A 16,285-nucleotide genomic window follows, 5' to 3' on the forward strand; every position below is an offset into this window, starting at 1 on the left:
CTGCAGAAGGTATCTGTTTTCTGTCTCCAAGAGAGCACATATTCGTAGCAGACAGAAATGTTTAGTTAGAGGAGAGYTCATTCATCTGTCTCTCCAGAGCCAACTTGAAGTTCGTGTTGGGGTTTTGTTGTTGCTTTGCTTTTCTGTTGTTATTGAGAAAATGTCCCATGTGCTTGTCGGTCCGAGCAGTTTTGTCTGTATTGTGAAATAACCAACATAAGCTCCCAAGCATTGCTGTGTATTAAGTAATTGCTTATCACTATAGGATCTGAACTCCTTGGCAGTCTTTAATGGGTTTATGCTCTCAGCTTCTCTGCCAGGTAAAGAAATAGTCTTTTCTGTTTTGAGGACAGTATTATGGGAAGACCAAGTGACTTGCCTAAGGCAACTGGAAACAGTGTTTTATTTGGAACTTGAACCGAGAGTTTCCAGTGTCCTTCCAAATTTTCACAATCCAGCAAATGATCATTTGTTTTTATTGTTTATATGTGTTTATGTAGTACTTACTACTCTGGAGCCCACTAAGGCCGGGGTGTAAACAATGCATATAAAGAGAAAAAGCAAGGTAGTGGCCTTATTGCTGATGAACCTCATGTAAATTGGCTGCAGGACAGCCATGAAGATTTCTTTTCCAAGTAGGTGGAAGAGACTGAAAAATAGTGATCAACTAGCATTGCACTGTTAATACTGCAGTCACAGTTCTCTCAGGTAAGGCAGCGTTAGGACTGCACCTGCAGTATCTAAAAATACCTGTTTATGTCATGTGGCACCTGCCATGTCTCAGTGCTCCATGGCTGGGGTTTTTACCTGTTGTAATTATGCAGGCAACATCACCGTGAGGTCATTTCTGTGGGGGGTTTCTTGCATGCACTGAGACATCTCCTGCATGTCAAGACTTTCTCATGTCTCCTTCATCTGCTTGATTAGGCACGTGTTAATTATGTGTTTGCTGGTTTGCATTTCCCAGTACAGCCTTGAGTTGGCAAGTCTGGTTCCACAAAGTGGTTCAAGCACCTGCCTTCCCCTTGAAACCATTGAGAAGTTCCTACATCACACACCCAAGCATCTTCCTGCATTTAGACCATCTCTCCTTTAGTATATGAAGTGTTATTGCCAGCCTTTATATTTTGGAATTAATTACTTCTCTCTGCAGAAAAATGTGGGAAGAGTACAGCTGCCAAACAGCCCCATCCATAGCCTGTTCCTAAAATAACTTGCAATGAGCAGGTGTCCTTATTGAGATCCTTAGTCACTGACTCCATCACAGTTGCTGTAAATGAGGGTGCCTGAACTGGAAGCCCATCTTCTGAGAACAGAGTGGTGGGATGGAAAATCATCTCCTGTMCACTCTGCTGTCAATCCCCAACAGCAGCTCTGGGCTGCTGGTGTTGGTTTTGGCATCAGTGGGAGGTTGTTGATCCTGCTGTGAGATGCCAGAWCTGATGGCCAAGGCGGGGTTGAATAGTGACAGGTGAAAAACAAGATGTAAACGAGAAGACAATAGAAGGTGCCAAAAAGTTCTAGGTTAATGTGGCATGAGTCACAGGGAAGGACACAACTGCTTCAAACAGGTTTGCAGAGTGGCTGTCAGGGTGACACGGCAAGAACAAAGAACTAGTCTAATCCACCTTTCGTTCTTTGCCCTTTTCAGAGGTTGTTGCAGGACTGAAGGTAAAAGTTGAACCTTTAATTTGTAGATGGGTARATGAAGGTAAGAAAGAAGGAACAAGGATGCACCATGAGTGGGTTTTTGTGTGTTTCCAGTTAGGTGTCCATGAGGAGCAGTCCCCCCAGTCTTCTACATGTCCTGGTTCATTTAAAGGTGCTTGATGAGCTGGGTATCCAATGAGCTAAGGGGACGTTGCCTGTGGGAGAGAAAGCTCATCAGAAAACCACCCTCGGTAATTTGGCAGATGAAGCAGGATCTGAGCAGGGTTGTCCCAACASAGGTAACCAGGTGGCTCAGAAGGGGAAGGAAGGATTGTCTAGTCTCGGTAACAGCTTTCAACATGTGCTGGTTTCGCTAGTGGGGAGAGAGAGAAGAGGCTGAGGCCCTGTGCATTATGATACTGCTCAGGGTTAATTGACATTCTTGTGAGAAACTTGATTTATGGAGAGCCAGCAAGGGTGGGAGCCACTGTTTCCCTCCAGGCTGGCATTGTTCACCTCATGCTATGTATATATAACATAGACTGGTATTGCCAAGGAATGCGACATGTTTTTTCTGGGATTTCCATGTGGAATGTCATGTATTTCCTTTGAATCTCCCTTTCTAGAATGAAACGGAAGTTAATCTGGAGGACAGCGATTTCATTTCTCTTGGACATGTAGGCAGGGAAATGTACCAAGATTTTCTTAATTTAAGAAGCTTTRCTTGCTATATCATCTCTTAGAGTCTGCACCATGACAGTGTCTGAAGTCAGATAAAACCTCTGACACTTATTCAAATAAAAAGCTGGGGTTTTTTGCACAAATTAAAATAATCTCTTAGGCTGACCATGCAGTGCAGTAGCTACACTGCAGTCATAAGCAGTCAGTTCTCAAGCCCAGGTGACCTGCACTGTCTCTGCTAGCATCGTTTTGCTAAGTATTTCTTGAAGTTTCAGTTCCTCGGCAGCCTGCACTCTTTTCAAGTTTGTCCTCACTTTGAGCTTCAGAGGAACGAATGAGTGTCATTGATTACGGCGTCAGTAGCTTTGCAGCAGTTAGAACAGAGTGATGGGAAATAAAAGAGCTACACCATAAACTTTGCATAACCAAATGCCAGCCTCTCAGAAGAGTGTTTAGAGGAAAACGTCTGCTTTTTTCACTTCAAGAATATCAGATAATCCCTTCACTAAATTTTTTTAATGCAGAAGATCAAAGTATCCCAAAGTACTCCATTTTTAATTGAAAAAATAATACCTGCAGAACTAACACCATGTTTCAGTCTTCTCATTTTTAAATCCACAGGAGAGTGAATGCACACTCTGAAGCTAGGAGTAGAGATTGCTCTTCTCTCCCTTATGATTTATGTTGTGATACAGTGKCAGTGTTCAGATCCTGGACTGTTGTACTACTGCCTGTACAAGCAGAGACAAAAAGATATATAACTGGGCCAAATGTTTWAAAGTCAGCAGACCAGCACAGGGATTTTAGCCAAATTACCTGCATTCAGGCCCCTAGACCTGAGGGAAAARCAGCAAGGTGCCCAGCTCAGCAGTTCTCTCTCTGGTTTATTTGGTAGTAGTTGTAATTGATAAGGCATCACTTGTTTGAGGRAATGCCAAGACTGATGGGAAACGTAACGTGCAGTTTTGCTTGCTGGACTAATATTGATTGTTTTGGGAATGGCTTATAGATGTGTTTTTGTTCGGGGGGTGAAGGGGACTAATTTGCCAAGAAACACTTTTGTCATTGTTTCCATTAAATGTGTGTATGGAGATAAATTTGGCCCTTTGCTGCTGTTGAAATCAGTAACAGCCATTATGAGCATTGTTTTAGCCTTTACCTTACACTTAAGGAGAACTGAGAGATGGGTCCAAAGGAGAAATAAGAAAGACTTTGTATAAAGATTGACAGAGTTCTAATTTCCTCTGATCTAACCAAARCTGCCCAAGCCACAAAAATGGTGGTCTCGGGGGTGAATTTATTGTTTTGTCTTACTGTTTGTTGCMGAGCTGTGACCTTCAGAAGGGTTGTAAAGTTTTATTTTATGATCCTTCTGATAAAGAGACATATATAATTTACTATAGGGGTTCTTACAGACTTGGCTAACAACAAGTTTGACCCAGAGTTCAAAGAAATTACGGCTCCCATTGTTTTATGGCTGCTGCGCCGCAGTGTCTGCTGCACAAGGTGTACGGAAAAGATGCTGTAAAGGGAGAGCTTTCACTTAAAGGGCGAGCGAGGGACAAGACTGTGAGGTCATTGAAAAGTCACATACCAGCTACATCAGAAATTGTAGGCTCTACTGTGAGTGAAATACAGATGAAATTACTTTAGGATCCTTGTTACTCTTGCTGCTGACACTGTTTTACTGTGGGAAATTGAGGCACAGAGCAATTAATCTGCTTGCCCAAGGTTATGGGAGATGTGTGGCAGAAGCATGGAACTGACCCAAATCAACCAAATCYCTGCTTGGCACCTGCCCACGAGACTTCCCTCTGTTTGCCTTTGGGTGCACTGCCACACCAGAAGCAAGGCAGGATGTTTGCAACTGATCTGGTTTCAAACGCATTTTTGGCATTTCTAAGATCCTAGACTGTGCTTCAGTGATTTTTATCTATCCCTGTGTGTGCTGGGGCCTTCCAGAGATAGAAATCCTGCTGTTTATTTTTATTACTCTTACAATTGATTTTTTTTTCTGAATAATTTGAGGCAGCCAACAGAGTAGACTTAATTTTCTTCGCAAGGCTTGATCTTGCTGTTTGCTCTTCATTGATATCTGYGTATCTTACTGTCTTCAGCAGGTTAATGTACTGATACTTGTGCTGAAAGAATGRACTTCAGAGTTTTCAGAAGTCTCTGATCATACAGGCTGCTGGCAAAAAGAGTGTGCAAATTGCTCAAAAAAAAAAAAAAATCAGTGTGTTCTGGGAGGAGGCCTTGATAAATCATGTAAGCATTTTAAGTTTCAGTATGGGACTCAAGGACTCAAAGGCTAACTGACCTCTCAATGTCAGTGCTTCCAGGGCTGTTCACACAGCTGGGATGCTCTAAATCAGTGACAGATGAAGGGACTTGCCAGAGGCTGTGGAGGGAAGCAGGAGTCAGGATCAGGGTTTGATTTCCAGGCTCCCCTGGTGCAGTTGAGAACAGGTTTCTCCCATTTCTGCATGAGGTTACAGAAACTCAGTGCTCGACTGGTAGCCAGTTTGCAGCTCCAAGAGATCCAGCTGTGAGCACTTACCTACTGCAGAGATTCTGTCATCACTGTAACTGGGGAGGTCTCCTTTTTGCAGGTTGGAGTCACATGATGACATCTCTGTGAAACACTTGAAATGACCTCTGTGGCTGTTTAGTATAAATAAATGACCATGTGCTTTCAGACTGGCTCAGCAGCGTGTACATGCCATCAGAGCTGCCAGGATGGGGCTCTGCACGGCAGCTGGAATGCTGGGAAAGGTGTGCTTCAGGTGCCTCTCTGTAAACATGCACGGGTGGTGCTTTTCCATGTCACCCTACTCAGCTGAACTTTGCCACCCGCAAAACTCAAGTAATCATACAAATCAAATCCAAGGGTCTGGCTTCAAACAGTCTTTCAAATTCCATTATTACTAATGGCATTAATAAATTACTAGCATTTATGATTATTTAGGAGGTGTAAGGTTCAAGTATTTAACAAATTTCATGAGCCTAGTTGTTAATGAACTTGATGGATGACTTGCCAGGAATGATGATGTTGCCATGTCCTTGGAGCACATGCTAAAACACGGTGTTTTTAGCACTGTTACTCCAGTCCCTAATTGAGATCCAACACCATCTGTAACAGTGCTGCCATGGATAAAAGGAAGAAAGTTTGTGCTAAACCCTCTGAGATAGAACATTATGAAGTGTTCATTTCCCAGATCATTAGAAACTTAAAATAGCCATCTGGCCAAAACCAGAGATGCATATGCCTGCAACTACAGCTTAACAGCATTCGGCTGSGAGGGTGGCTGCTGTGCAGCATTTGGGACTGGCAACTGCAGAGCAGCTTTTGCTCTGATCTCAGCAAAGTCTCTTCACACTTTAGACTTCTAGGAGATGTCTGTTTAAAATGCAATCGACATCTCAGCCAGGAATATAATACACTCTAGATGGGCTAAAAGGCTTTCAAACCACAAGGGGTATCACCTCCACACRCTGCTCCAGTGATTATTTTTACTGTTAAAAATGTGCTGTATTTCAGTCTTTGTTTGCCTGGCCTCAGCATCTGTCAGGAAGATATAACTCTCAATATTTGAGGGGAATTAGAAAAGACAATGGCTCTTAAATTTGCAAAATTTGACCTAATGAAAGCATGATGGCTTTCACATGCTTCTTCCATGACTTAACACTGGTAGCAAATGGGGGGTCGGAAAATAAGGTCGTTATGCTGCGGGCTTTGTTGCATTTTCTAGATGCCCCTCTCACCTATAGATTACCTGCAGTAGAGCTATAGGTCTGCAATAAATACCGCAATTTGCATATTCTTTGTTCTCACATGGTGGTGTACCGTGGAAAATAGTGGGAGTCCATCCTCATCAGCCACTCACTCCTGCTCATGGTCTCAGCTTCTCTACTTATATAGTTAGAATAATAACATTTATAATTTTAGAAGCTCACGTGCACAGTAGGTCTGTGTTGCAGTAGTTTTAGCTCTAAGCAGTGCCACGCTCAACAATTGTAAACAAATGTAGGGATACATATTCAAAGTAATTTACACTTTGTAGAAGAGGCCTGGGCATAATACAACAGCAATGACTTCCTTCTTCTAATAGAATTTTTAGTTCATTATATTGGCTGTACAGGGCAAGCTCATATCCTGGAGGGGTGTCGCTGGAAGGAGGAGTAGGGCAAAAGCATCTGTTTTTATTCTGGCTTCTGTTTTGGCCAGCAGATATAATGGCACATGACCGTTGAGCCAACAGTAATCCAKTTACAAAAGTCTTCAGAGTTACTGCACCAACCAAATTAAACTTGATTACATCCAATTATGCTGAAAAGCCAGACAACAGCTCTTAGCTTGGGGTGAAGTAACTTCTTGCAATCGCATGTTGGGAGGCCTTGCAGGGTGTCAGGAGGATAATTGCTCGTTTGCTCTACCACAGAGCACCATCTGCTCTTGAAGTAATGCCTAAGGATGTGAGAGTACACCGGGGTCGGCTAAGCAGGCAGGGGAGCGGCGAAGATTTTTTCCCTGCCTGTGCTTTATTATCATTTGTTTTATGGTCGCTTGCCCTGGCTCCAGCTGCGGTCAAAGCCCCATTGTGCCAAATAGTGTCCATAGAGGGAGTCCTTCCCATACCGAGCTGCTGGTCTCATCAGGGAAAAATAAGGATGAAGTGGCCTTTATGCTTGTGTCAGAATAGTGTCTGTGTCTGGAGCATTGCCTGGTGCACTTTCCACCAAGCAGTTGTATAATGGTTTTCTGTTTTGAGGAGGTGAGAAAAAAAATGGGAAAACTCCCAGTTTCTTTCTCTTTCATGGTAAAAATAGCATTGTGTGGGGAGGGGGGGAAGGTAAAGGTAGCTGCCAAAAATGTGTCTGGATCCAGGCAGGAGAGTTTGCATGAAGAACTCATCCATCCTGGAAGGAATGACTAGGTGCAAAGAAATTCTGCCTGTGTCCAGAACTGAGAAATGCATTGGTGGTGTTCTGTCCCAGCTCAGCTCCAGGCAGAGTTGCTTCTGACTGTCTAGTTTGGTGAGAGATGTAGGACAGGGCTTCACTGTGGACCAAATAGAAATAGGAAAACATATTTAATTATCTTCAAGTGTGAGGATTGGAAGTGTCTTCCAGCTTCATCCACAGCTCTGGACACTGTCCAGCTCAGCACCCCAGCCCCTCCCTGTTCTGCCCAGGGGTCTGTATCCATTCTGGATGAGATGTGCTAGTTTTGGCCAGGATCTCCAAAAGAAAGAAGACAAAGTAGGGCTATCAAGTCYAAGGAGCCTATGTGCCTTGAACGCTGCTGACCTGCAAGTCATCTCCTCCCTTTTCTCTGTTTCAAGCCTGTATTAAGGCATCAGAGCTCTGATGCCCCTGTCTTTGCCAAAACACTGTACTGAAGATGCTTGAAAAAGATGTTTGAAAACTGTCTCATTATCTGATCAAAGCACCTTGTGCCACTATTCCCTCTGTTCGTGGAAAGCAGCCAGTTCTGTTGGAGCTGCTGTCTGTCACACGAAGGGAAGGACTGTCTTGTGGTTTGCCTTCAATTGCAGTCATTCCCGGGGACTTGCTCTGCTCTTCTATAGAAGGTGGAAAGCTTGAAAGGACTCGAGTTCTTGAAAGAGGTGATTTTTTTTTTAACCTTGAAAATTCTTCATGAAATCAAAAAGCCGCTCCCATCCCGCTCTGCTGCAGGAACTGTTGCGTGAAGATAAAGTCAGGTCCTATTGTTGTGGAGCTGGATCTCAGGAGACTGAGCATTCGCTCAGAATTAAAAGCAGGCAAGGAGCACCAAGCAGCACAGATTTTACAAGCCTTTTTCCCCCACCCCCCCAGCCTGTTTCGGTGTATTTTAACCTCAGTATAGGGCATTTCCGAGGGATTTGTGCCTGGCTRGGGTAAGTAGCCCGAAGCATTTTAGCCAGCTGGTCCCTAATCCTCAGGAAATGCCCTGTGTCTCCATCCATCCCGACTGCTTGCACCAGCGACTGGGAGCGCGGAGAATTGCTCCGCCTGCAGCTTTCCCGTCTGCCAGCAGATGGCACAGCTCATTTGAATAAATTTGGAGCAGGAAGGAGTAGCGGTGGACATTGTGGTTTCTTTCTTAGAAGTTCTGATTTTTCACAGATTTCGGTTTCAGACATGAAAAAGAAACCGCACTGAAGATTAAGATTAAAAACCCCAGAGGTTTCTGCAGGACAAAGTGTCAGTTTGTCATTCATCCCGGCACGCTAAAGACAGTACAAGGACTTTTTAGAAAAATGTTACTCTCTCAGCCTTACCCTTGTTCAAGGAATATTATTTCTTACATGGCATATCTTAATTTCTCCCTTGCTATGCCTGCTAATTTTGCTGTTCCTCCTTCAGTTGCTTCTGCAGGCAGAGATGGATTCTCGATGGCTTCACATAACTCCCTCGTCGGGTTTTTCCAACACAGGGATGTGGTTTTCACACAGTTTTCCGCCAAGGCTGCTGGCTGTTAGCTCACACTCCGGAGATTTACGCAGTCAGCTGGGGCCAGCCTGAGTTCATTCTCCACTGCCGGTTGGAGGAACAGCTTGAAGTTGGTAAAACTGTTACGAACGTGCAAGCGCTGCCAAATCAGAGCCGTGCTCATGACAGACATCGTCTTTAACTCCCAGGGGCATTGAGGGTATTATTTGTGTATCTTCCTGGCCAAAAGCTTTAAGGAGGGCCAGCGTCAAGGCGTTGTAATGTTACATGCATTGGATCATATGTAATCTGGCAGCCTGATGCCAGAATTTTAATTCACTGTTCCCACTCTGTGCACAGCCACAGTGGAATTAGGGAGGCACGTTCACGTGCAGCATCTTTGTTTAAAGCATTTTTCTGCACAGAGCTAATCTTACAGTTGGACTCGATGATCTTGGAGGCATTTGCCAACTTTAAWGATTCTGTGTCACATCTGAGACAATGCAACGCAACCCATTTCCTATCCAAAAGTCCCAGCMATCTGAGATATATGTGTCAGGCATCACCAAAAGCATGGAAAGAAGAATTCACAGGGGCACTTAATGTTTTGGGCACTGTTCAGATGTATCCTGTGATATAACCAAGTCAGTAAATGTRATCCAGAATAGGGGATGAGCGGAGAGAAGGAATTAATACAGCAAGGGAGCAGGGTAATAAACCAAGGGCTGTCACAGAGCATGTAGAATAATTAATTTCAATTCACAATAATAATTATGGAGCATTTCTTTAAACATCCATCACCCAAATGAAGTGTTCCAACTCCATGTGGTGGAAGTTGTTAACATAAAAATGCAGACAGGATTCTCTGCAACTGGTATTCAAATTGATACCACTTTGCATTGGTGTCAGTATGAGTGAATTCCTAACCTGTGAATCATTAACATACACCATGGAATAGTTTTGCACGATACCTGTGTATTAATCATGCTCAGCTGTTCTTGACTGAGTCTTCTAAATCCCCARTAGCTTACCGGCCTCCCTGAAATCTCTGTGTTTTGGGGAAATCTCTCGAGTGCAAATCACCAGTTTACAGTTTTCTCTACAAATGCACAAAGTGCCTCTAACCTAGGAGAGTTTGTGGGTGAGACTTTCACTCTCACGCAGTGTAAGCTGATATGGCTTCAGTGCAATGGATAAGCCAATGCTGGCTGAGGCCAGCACAGAACTGGTCTCTCCATTCTCCCCTGCTCTCAGCCCCATCTCACACTCTGTGTTGGCAGAGATGGCCAAGCTGATCCGACCATAGCCTCACTCTGTGCAAAGATTGCCCAGCACTGGAATAGGATCTAGCCCTTCCTTTGGGTAGTGAGAGACAGAAAAATCTTCCTATTTAGCCTTTGCATTTCACTGGCAGAAACACAAAGCTGTTGAGAAAATACATTCCTAACAAATGACTGACTTGTTCTGTAAGGGGTTATTCCCCTACTTTATGCATTCACAAAGATGATAAACAACATATGGCTTAACCATGCTGTCCCCATCTTGAAAAGAGGTGTTGTTCCTACCTCCCAGAGGCACTGCAAGTTGCAATTACAGCTCTAAAGTGATGCAAGATCCCTGCTCGAGCAGCTTTGTATAAAGAAGTTGTCGTTTGACATACAGTAGCACATCCAGCCAGCATGGAATTGTTATTGCACCAGCTACGGCACAAACATGTAAGGAGGGACCATCCCTGCCCACAGAGGTTGGACAGGCAGGGAAGCTGAGGCAGGGATGACTGAATGTGCCCGAGCAGGTTTGGGGCAGAGCTGCTGTATACAGACAAGACTTAAAAATCCATCCCTAGCAAATAGGTTGTGTTTTCCAAGTGAGCGTGGGCTAAGAGGACTCAGCTTTTATGGGTGCCATGCCCAAGTTTTGTTTTAAAGGGCGCAGTGAAAGGAGGGTGAGAGCACAAYCCAACTGGCAGGGCTGTGGAGGGACGCTTTATTAGTGGCTCAGCCGGGGAGGAGAGGATCAGGCTTTGAAATGTACAATGTTTCTAGATCTGAAAGTTGATACTGAATCTCAGCCAGGGTATAATACATTGTAATACAAAACCTGGCTTGTCTTCATGAGAGTCCAATGGCAGTCAAATCCTCTTTTCAGTGGCATTGCTCCATTACTTACAAATCAATAATAAAATACGAAGCTTTTATTGATTCCCCTTGTGGGTTTTTTATTGCTATTTTTTTTTCTCCRGGAGGGTTTTTGGCATCACTGGTGTTTGGCTGTTTCTTGCTCAACCTCTTTGTTTTCCTATGGCACCTTCATCTCAGGCACAAGCCCCTGAGCACAGCGGCGCTAAAGCCAGCCTCGCCCATCCGAGGTGAGAAGAACCTTTTCCATCAAGAGAGGGAAAGGGTCCTGGGGTAATGAAACCTTGCAGGGGAGAGCTSCACTTTTTAATTAAGGACACGTTGCGCTGTTGGAGATCACCTCCTGCAGTGTAGATAAAGTTTCTCTATAGGCACCATATGAGTGCGGGGGGGACAGGGARGAACTGCAGCCCCTCCGGGGCGGCGGGGGGCCGGGCAGCCCCTCTCCCCGCGGGGTTTGTGTCTTTAACAGGGCTGGCGGGGCGCCGGGCGGGCGGAGGCGTGGTGAGCCGGGAAGGAGCCAGTTTCCTGCTTCCCCGCTCGCAGCCGAGCGGCCGCGGCGGCGGGGGAGGCGCTCGCCGCCCCCCCCCATCCATCCTTCCATCCCTCCCTCCCTTTTTCCCTCCCTCCCTCTCTCCCTCCACCCACCCACCCATCCATCCATCCATCCATCCGCTCACCCACCCACCCCCGCCCGCCCTCCATGGGCCGGCGCGGCCGGCGCTGAGCGCCGGGAGGCAGCGCCCGGCGGCGCCCGGCTGCCGCGATGAGCGGCGGGGAGGTGGTGTGCTCGGGCTGGCTCCGAAAGTCACCGCCGGAGAAGAAGTTACGGAGATACGTAAGTCTCAGCCCACCCCATCTCATCCTTACCCCGACCCCGGGAAAGCCGGGGTCCATCTCCTCCGCCTCCATTCYCGCTCCCCCGCCGCCAGCTCGGGTGCACCTGCCGCCGCCTCTCCCGGCGCCGCGGAGCCTCGGCAGAGYGGGGGTGCCCCTTGTCCGGGCAGGGGACGAACCCTCGCGGCTTCCCGCCGCTCGGGGAAGGCGGGTGGGAGCATCTCCGAGCCCCCCGGCTTGTGCCCTGCCCCGGGGTGGTGGGGTGGGCGGTGACGGTCACGGCTGAAGCGGRCACTCGGCGCTGGGGCCGTTCTGGCTGCGCCCCGCGGTGGCCGGGCTCACCCGGGACCTGCGACGGTCACACCCCCGCCTTTGAAGTCCTGTGTTTTAGGGAAGTGTGGGAATGCCTTGGTCCCAAGAGTAAAGGTGCTAACGCATCTTGGATCCCCCCCAACATCCCCGTAATAAGGCGCTCTCCCCCATCCCGCGCACGGTTCCTATTAATCATTGAACGTCCGAACCCTTTGAAGATAGCACCAGTAGCGCTTCGATAGCCTTTGTGTCGTTAGCGGCTGACATCAAACACTTCAAAGAAGTTGTAAAAAGAGGGTCCAAATGCCAGCTCTGTCACATTCCCCACTCATTGAAAGAAATAACTGTTCTTTACGTCCTCCGCCTGACAATCCTGCCATGTGCCAGGAGCATTAGAGCTCAGAAACGCGCTGCCGTCCTGTGACTCGGCACATCGCTCCCCAGGATGTCAGGGGTCCCACTCCCTGACACCAATGACCAGCCTCAGCCAGGCTTCAGTTGACTGGAATGCAGCCTCTGGGAGGGAKCTGGATGCTCTCGCTTCCTGAGGGGACACCAGCCAGATCATCCTTTCGTCCTGTTGCTTTTGCCTGTGTGCATTTTGGGAATGGCAGGCAGAACAAGTGCAGCTGGTGTCTCCCCAGTGYCTGTTATTGATTGATGGAAGCATCGCTGCCTCCCCTTGAGAGGGAGATGGATGTCTTAGTCCCTTATTGCAGGCTGGAGCAGGAGCAGGGGTGTGTCTGATTGGTGATAGAGTGTTATTAGCCATGCCCAAAATGTASATATCAGTAGCAAAACATCCCTTTGCACCGGAATGTGTGTTCAGTTGCTCTTGGCAATCCTTTCCTTGTGTGCTTCATGCTCTTTGAGGGCATATCGGCTTGGCATAGGGATGTGGGATGGAATGCTAGGGAATCTGATTCTTTTGCTCCTTGTCCCCCAAAATACAGTGAAACAAAGGTAAACCTGGGTGTTCATGTGGGAAATACCAACACCCTAATGAATACCACCGCAGGCTCTGTGGAAGGTGGACAGAATGACTTTGTGCATGCTGAACTGTGGAGGATGCTTTTAGCTTAATGGAGCAAAGCACCTWCCTCCCGCAGAAATCAACTAATTGCTGATCCTGAGTCACCAATGGCCTTAACTCATCAAACATCATTAGCTCCCCAGCATTTGCCCCATGAAAGGGCATTCACATCACTGTCTGAATATCCAGCTTGTGCTCTGGCATTCCAGCAAGAGCTGAATAAATCTGCGAAATGCTCTACATGCAGGGTGTGACACGCCAGTGGTTAGCGCTAATTATCGATGTGCATAAGAGTGCTTTTCATGCACATATGTCCCAAAGAGCTTTGCAAGCCACCTATGTTTTCAAAACATCCTCATTCCCCCAAGAGGAAATGTAGCCGTGCTGAGATGTGCCCGGCCATCCCACGCAGCCTCTGCCGGGCAGGAAACGGCAGATGTCACTCGAGGGGATCTCTGTGCTAGAGCGGTCCCAGCACTGTGGTCAATGGGACTTCCCTTCCAGTCACACCAGTTGCACCAGCTTCCTGCATCGGTGGCTGGATTTGAAAGTGTTGGCCTTTAGCTTGGGCTGTGTCTCGCTTGGTGGTGCCCCATCCCTTTGCTTTTTAATGTGCTATTGTTGATACTGTGTATATATATATATATATAGTGGTGGTGTGCATTCAAGGTATTGGTGTGTTGGTCAAATTCTCCTTGAGAGTAGTTCAGAGCAGCTTGTTGTTATGGAGCCTGAGGGTGATGGCTTTCCTCCTGTAAAACCTGCCTTCATCTACAGCAAACCCACATGGTTGGACTTTGGTTTTTGTGCACAAAAGGCAGTTTACACCAGCTTTTATACAGCCTCAAAGGGAAGGTGCTGAATCGCTGGCTTTGCTGCTTTCCTTATAGCTTCGGTTTATATTCTGCTTTGAGACCTCAAAGGAGAAATCTCAGCCTGCAGGATGCTGCTAATGGGGTTTGAAGTTCCTGCTCTGGCTGTATTGACATAGGGTTGATGATAGATTTATTTTTTCTTTGACAAGTGCATTTCAAATATATGTGTCTGCACATGGGTGTGTTGCTAACGCTGTCCTTGAAGTGCTGTGCTTTTATATGCCTGGGTTTGTTTTGCTTTTATTTTTCAAGGGGATCTGTGGCAAGACAGGAAAGTACTAAATTTTCTCACTAACTTCCACCCAGAGTGATTGGGGAAGGGGACTCTTCTCCACGCCTGATCTCTGCGACTTTAATCTGCATTTACAGCAATACCTGCACTGTTTCACTTCAGTTTATGGGAGATCGAGGCACCTATTTGTACAGCGCTCTGGGGAATATTGGTGTCATGAGTTTCTCTTCTGTTGAGGGACATTCAAATGATCAAACAATGACTGCTTAAAGGTTGAGACAAAATGTTCCTTTTTTCAGCCTCGTAACTGCAGACAGGGGTTCATGTGGACCCTGGGCAGTTTGGCTGTAATTGCTACTGTAATATTGATAATAAAAGCTAAGCAAACAATTGAAGGTCAAAAGTAATGGAGGTACCAAAATACCTCTTTTCACCTCTGTTCTGCTTGGCACACCAAGCTCCCTCCTCCTCTTGCTTGATCGCTTTTTTTCAGACAAACACTTTTTGCACCTCCATAGAATGGYTTGGGTTGGAAGGGACACTTAAAACTCATCTGGCCCAACTCCCTGGTAATGAGCAGGGACATCTTCAACTGGACCAGGTTCCTCAGAGCCCCATCCAGCCCGGCTTTGTGTGTTTCCAGGGATACAGCATCCACCACCTCTCTGGGCAACCTGTGCCAGTGTTTCACCACCCCCATTTAAAAAAAAATTCTTCTTCTAGCTGGTCTGAATCTACCCTCTTTCAGTATAAAACCATTGTCCCAYGTCCTGTTGCTACAGGCCCTTTTAAAAAGCCTGTCCCTACCTTTTGCCTTTCTGACTTTCATGCATGAAAGGGTCTCCTTGTATGCAGCCACAAAGCACAGAACTGTCTTTTAATTCTCCTCCTGGCTCCTCCTTAAAATACACATTAAAAAAAAAAATTTAAACCCAGATGCCTAAACAAAACCCTTGGCTTCAGTTGTGTGACCAACGAGCTGAGACCAGCGCATGTTGTGCTGGTCCTGTACTGACTCACTGTCTCCTGGTCCTCTCCCTCTGGACGTGCCTGTCTCTTGTCTCCTGTGTTAGACGTGGCTTTAGAGCAGTGTTTTGTGTCTGTCCGCTGCCCAGCACGATGGGCTCGGGGGTGGACTGTCTGKCAGGGAAGCATTGTGAAAAATAAGTGCTGTCGTAGAGAGCTCAGCTCCCTATCGTTAGATCAGTGCGCTCTGCCTGCTCATTTATGTAGCATGAAGCCAGAGTATTTTCTCTCTGGCTGAGATGTATGTCTGCAGCTCTGACAAAAACAAAAGCTCCTCGCAGTGTGCTGTTTTACAGTTCTTTAGTGCTTTCGGGTTTTTTTTTTCTCCTGGCTGGTTTATCTGGGTTTGGCTTTGTATATCAATGGTCGTTCTTACATCAAGCAAAAGTAGTTTAATCAAGGTCATTGGGAGAGCTACTCCCCTCCGATGGGATGAGCAAGAAGGGGTTAAAGGGTTGATTTACCGATCACAGCCCTATTCCAAGGGACAACTCCTTGATGAAAGGCTTCTTTTGGTTCCTGAAGTAGATTTTTTATATCCCACCTGAAAACACATTGTAAGGATGTCTTCCTTAAATGAGAATGTAGGATGTGGACTGAAGTAGGACTATTAGCACAGAGGTATCACAGGCTGTCAAATGGTGGAGATGCCAGGTGGAGTTTGGCACAGTGCTGATTGGGATGAAATTTTATAGGAGAGAGAAGAAAGAAYATCCCTTTATTCTGCAGCAAAGTACAAAAGATGGGTATTGTGCAAGATTATCTCCCTTTTTTTCCTTCTCTCTAAGGAGTTTGAATCGCTCACTCCCATGCTCAGCTGTGCCATGCCTCATTCAGGATGCTCCCCTCCACCAAAAATAGGAAATACTGCAGCCACTGCAGAGAAAAGCACAAAAAGTGAGCAAAAATATCGAAAAAAGACTGAAGGGAATGAGGTTGTTTAAGGATGAGAGGGCTGAGAGGAGAAATAACAGCCCTCGAATATGTCAAAGGTAGCTGTGAAGGGGAAGGGAGTAAACTGTTCTCCATGGCTGGTGGTTGGAGGCCAAGAAGTGCTGAGCTT

General features: G+C 46.4%; 1 protein-coding gene across 3 annotated transcripts in view; it reads left to right on the top strand.

Annotated features, from left to right (window-relative positions):
• Positions 1-11,537: 11,537 nt before the first annotated feature.
• Positions 11,538-16,285, top strand: part of GAB2 (GRB2 associated binding protein 2) — a 90,971-nt gene continuing 86,223 nt past the window's right edge. For all 3 annotated transcript variants that reach the window (XM_057364075.1, XM_057364076.1, XM_057364077.1), the window contains exon 1: positions 11,538-11,745. In XM_057364075.1, coding sequence (XP_057220058.1) covers positions 11,674-11,745 — 72 coding nt within the window. In that variant the 5' untranslated portion in view covers positions 11,538-11,673. The remainder of the gene's footprint in view (positions 11,746-16,285) is intronic.

The sequence above is a fragment of the Malurus melanocephalus genome, unplaced genomic scaffold, assembly GCF_030028575.1.
Source record: "Malurus melanocephalus ecotype Western Australia unplaced genomic scaffold, MMel_1.1 scaffold_34, whole genome shotgun sequence".
Classification (NCBI taxonomy): domain Eukaryota; kingdom Metazoa; phylum Chordata; class Aves; order Passeriformes; family Maluridae; genus Malurus; species Malurus melanocephalus.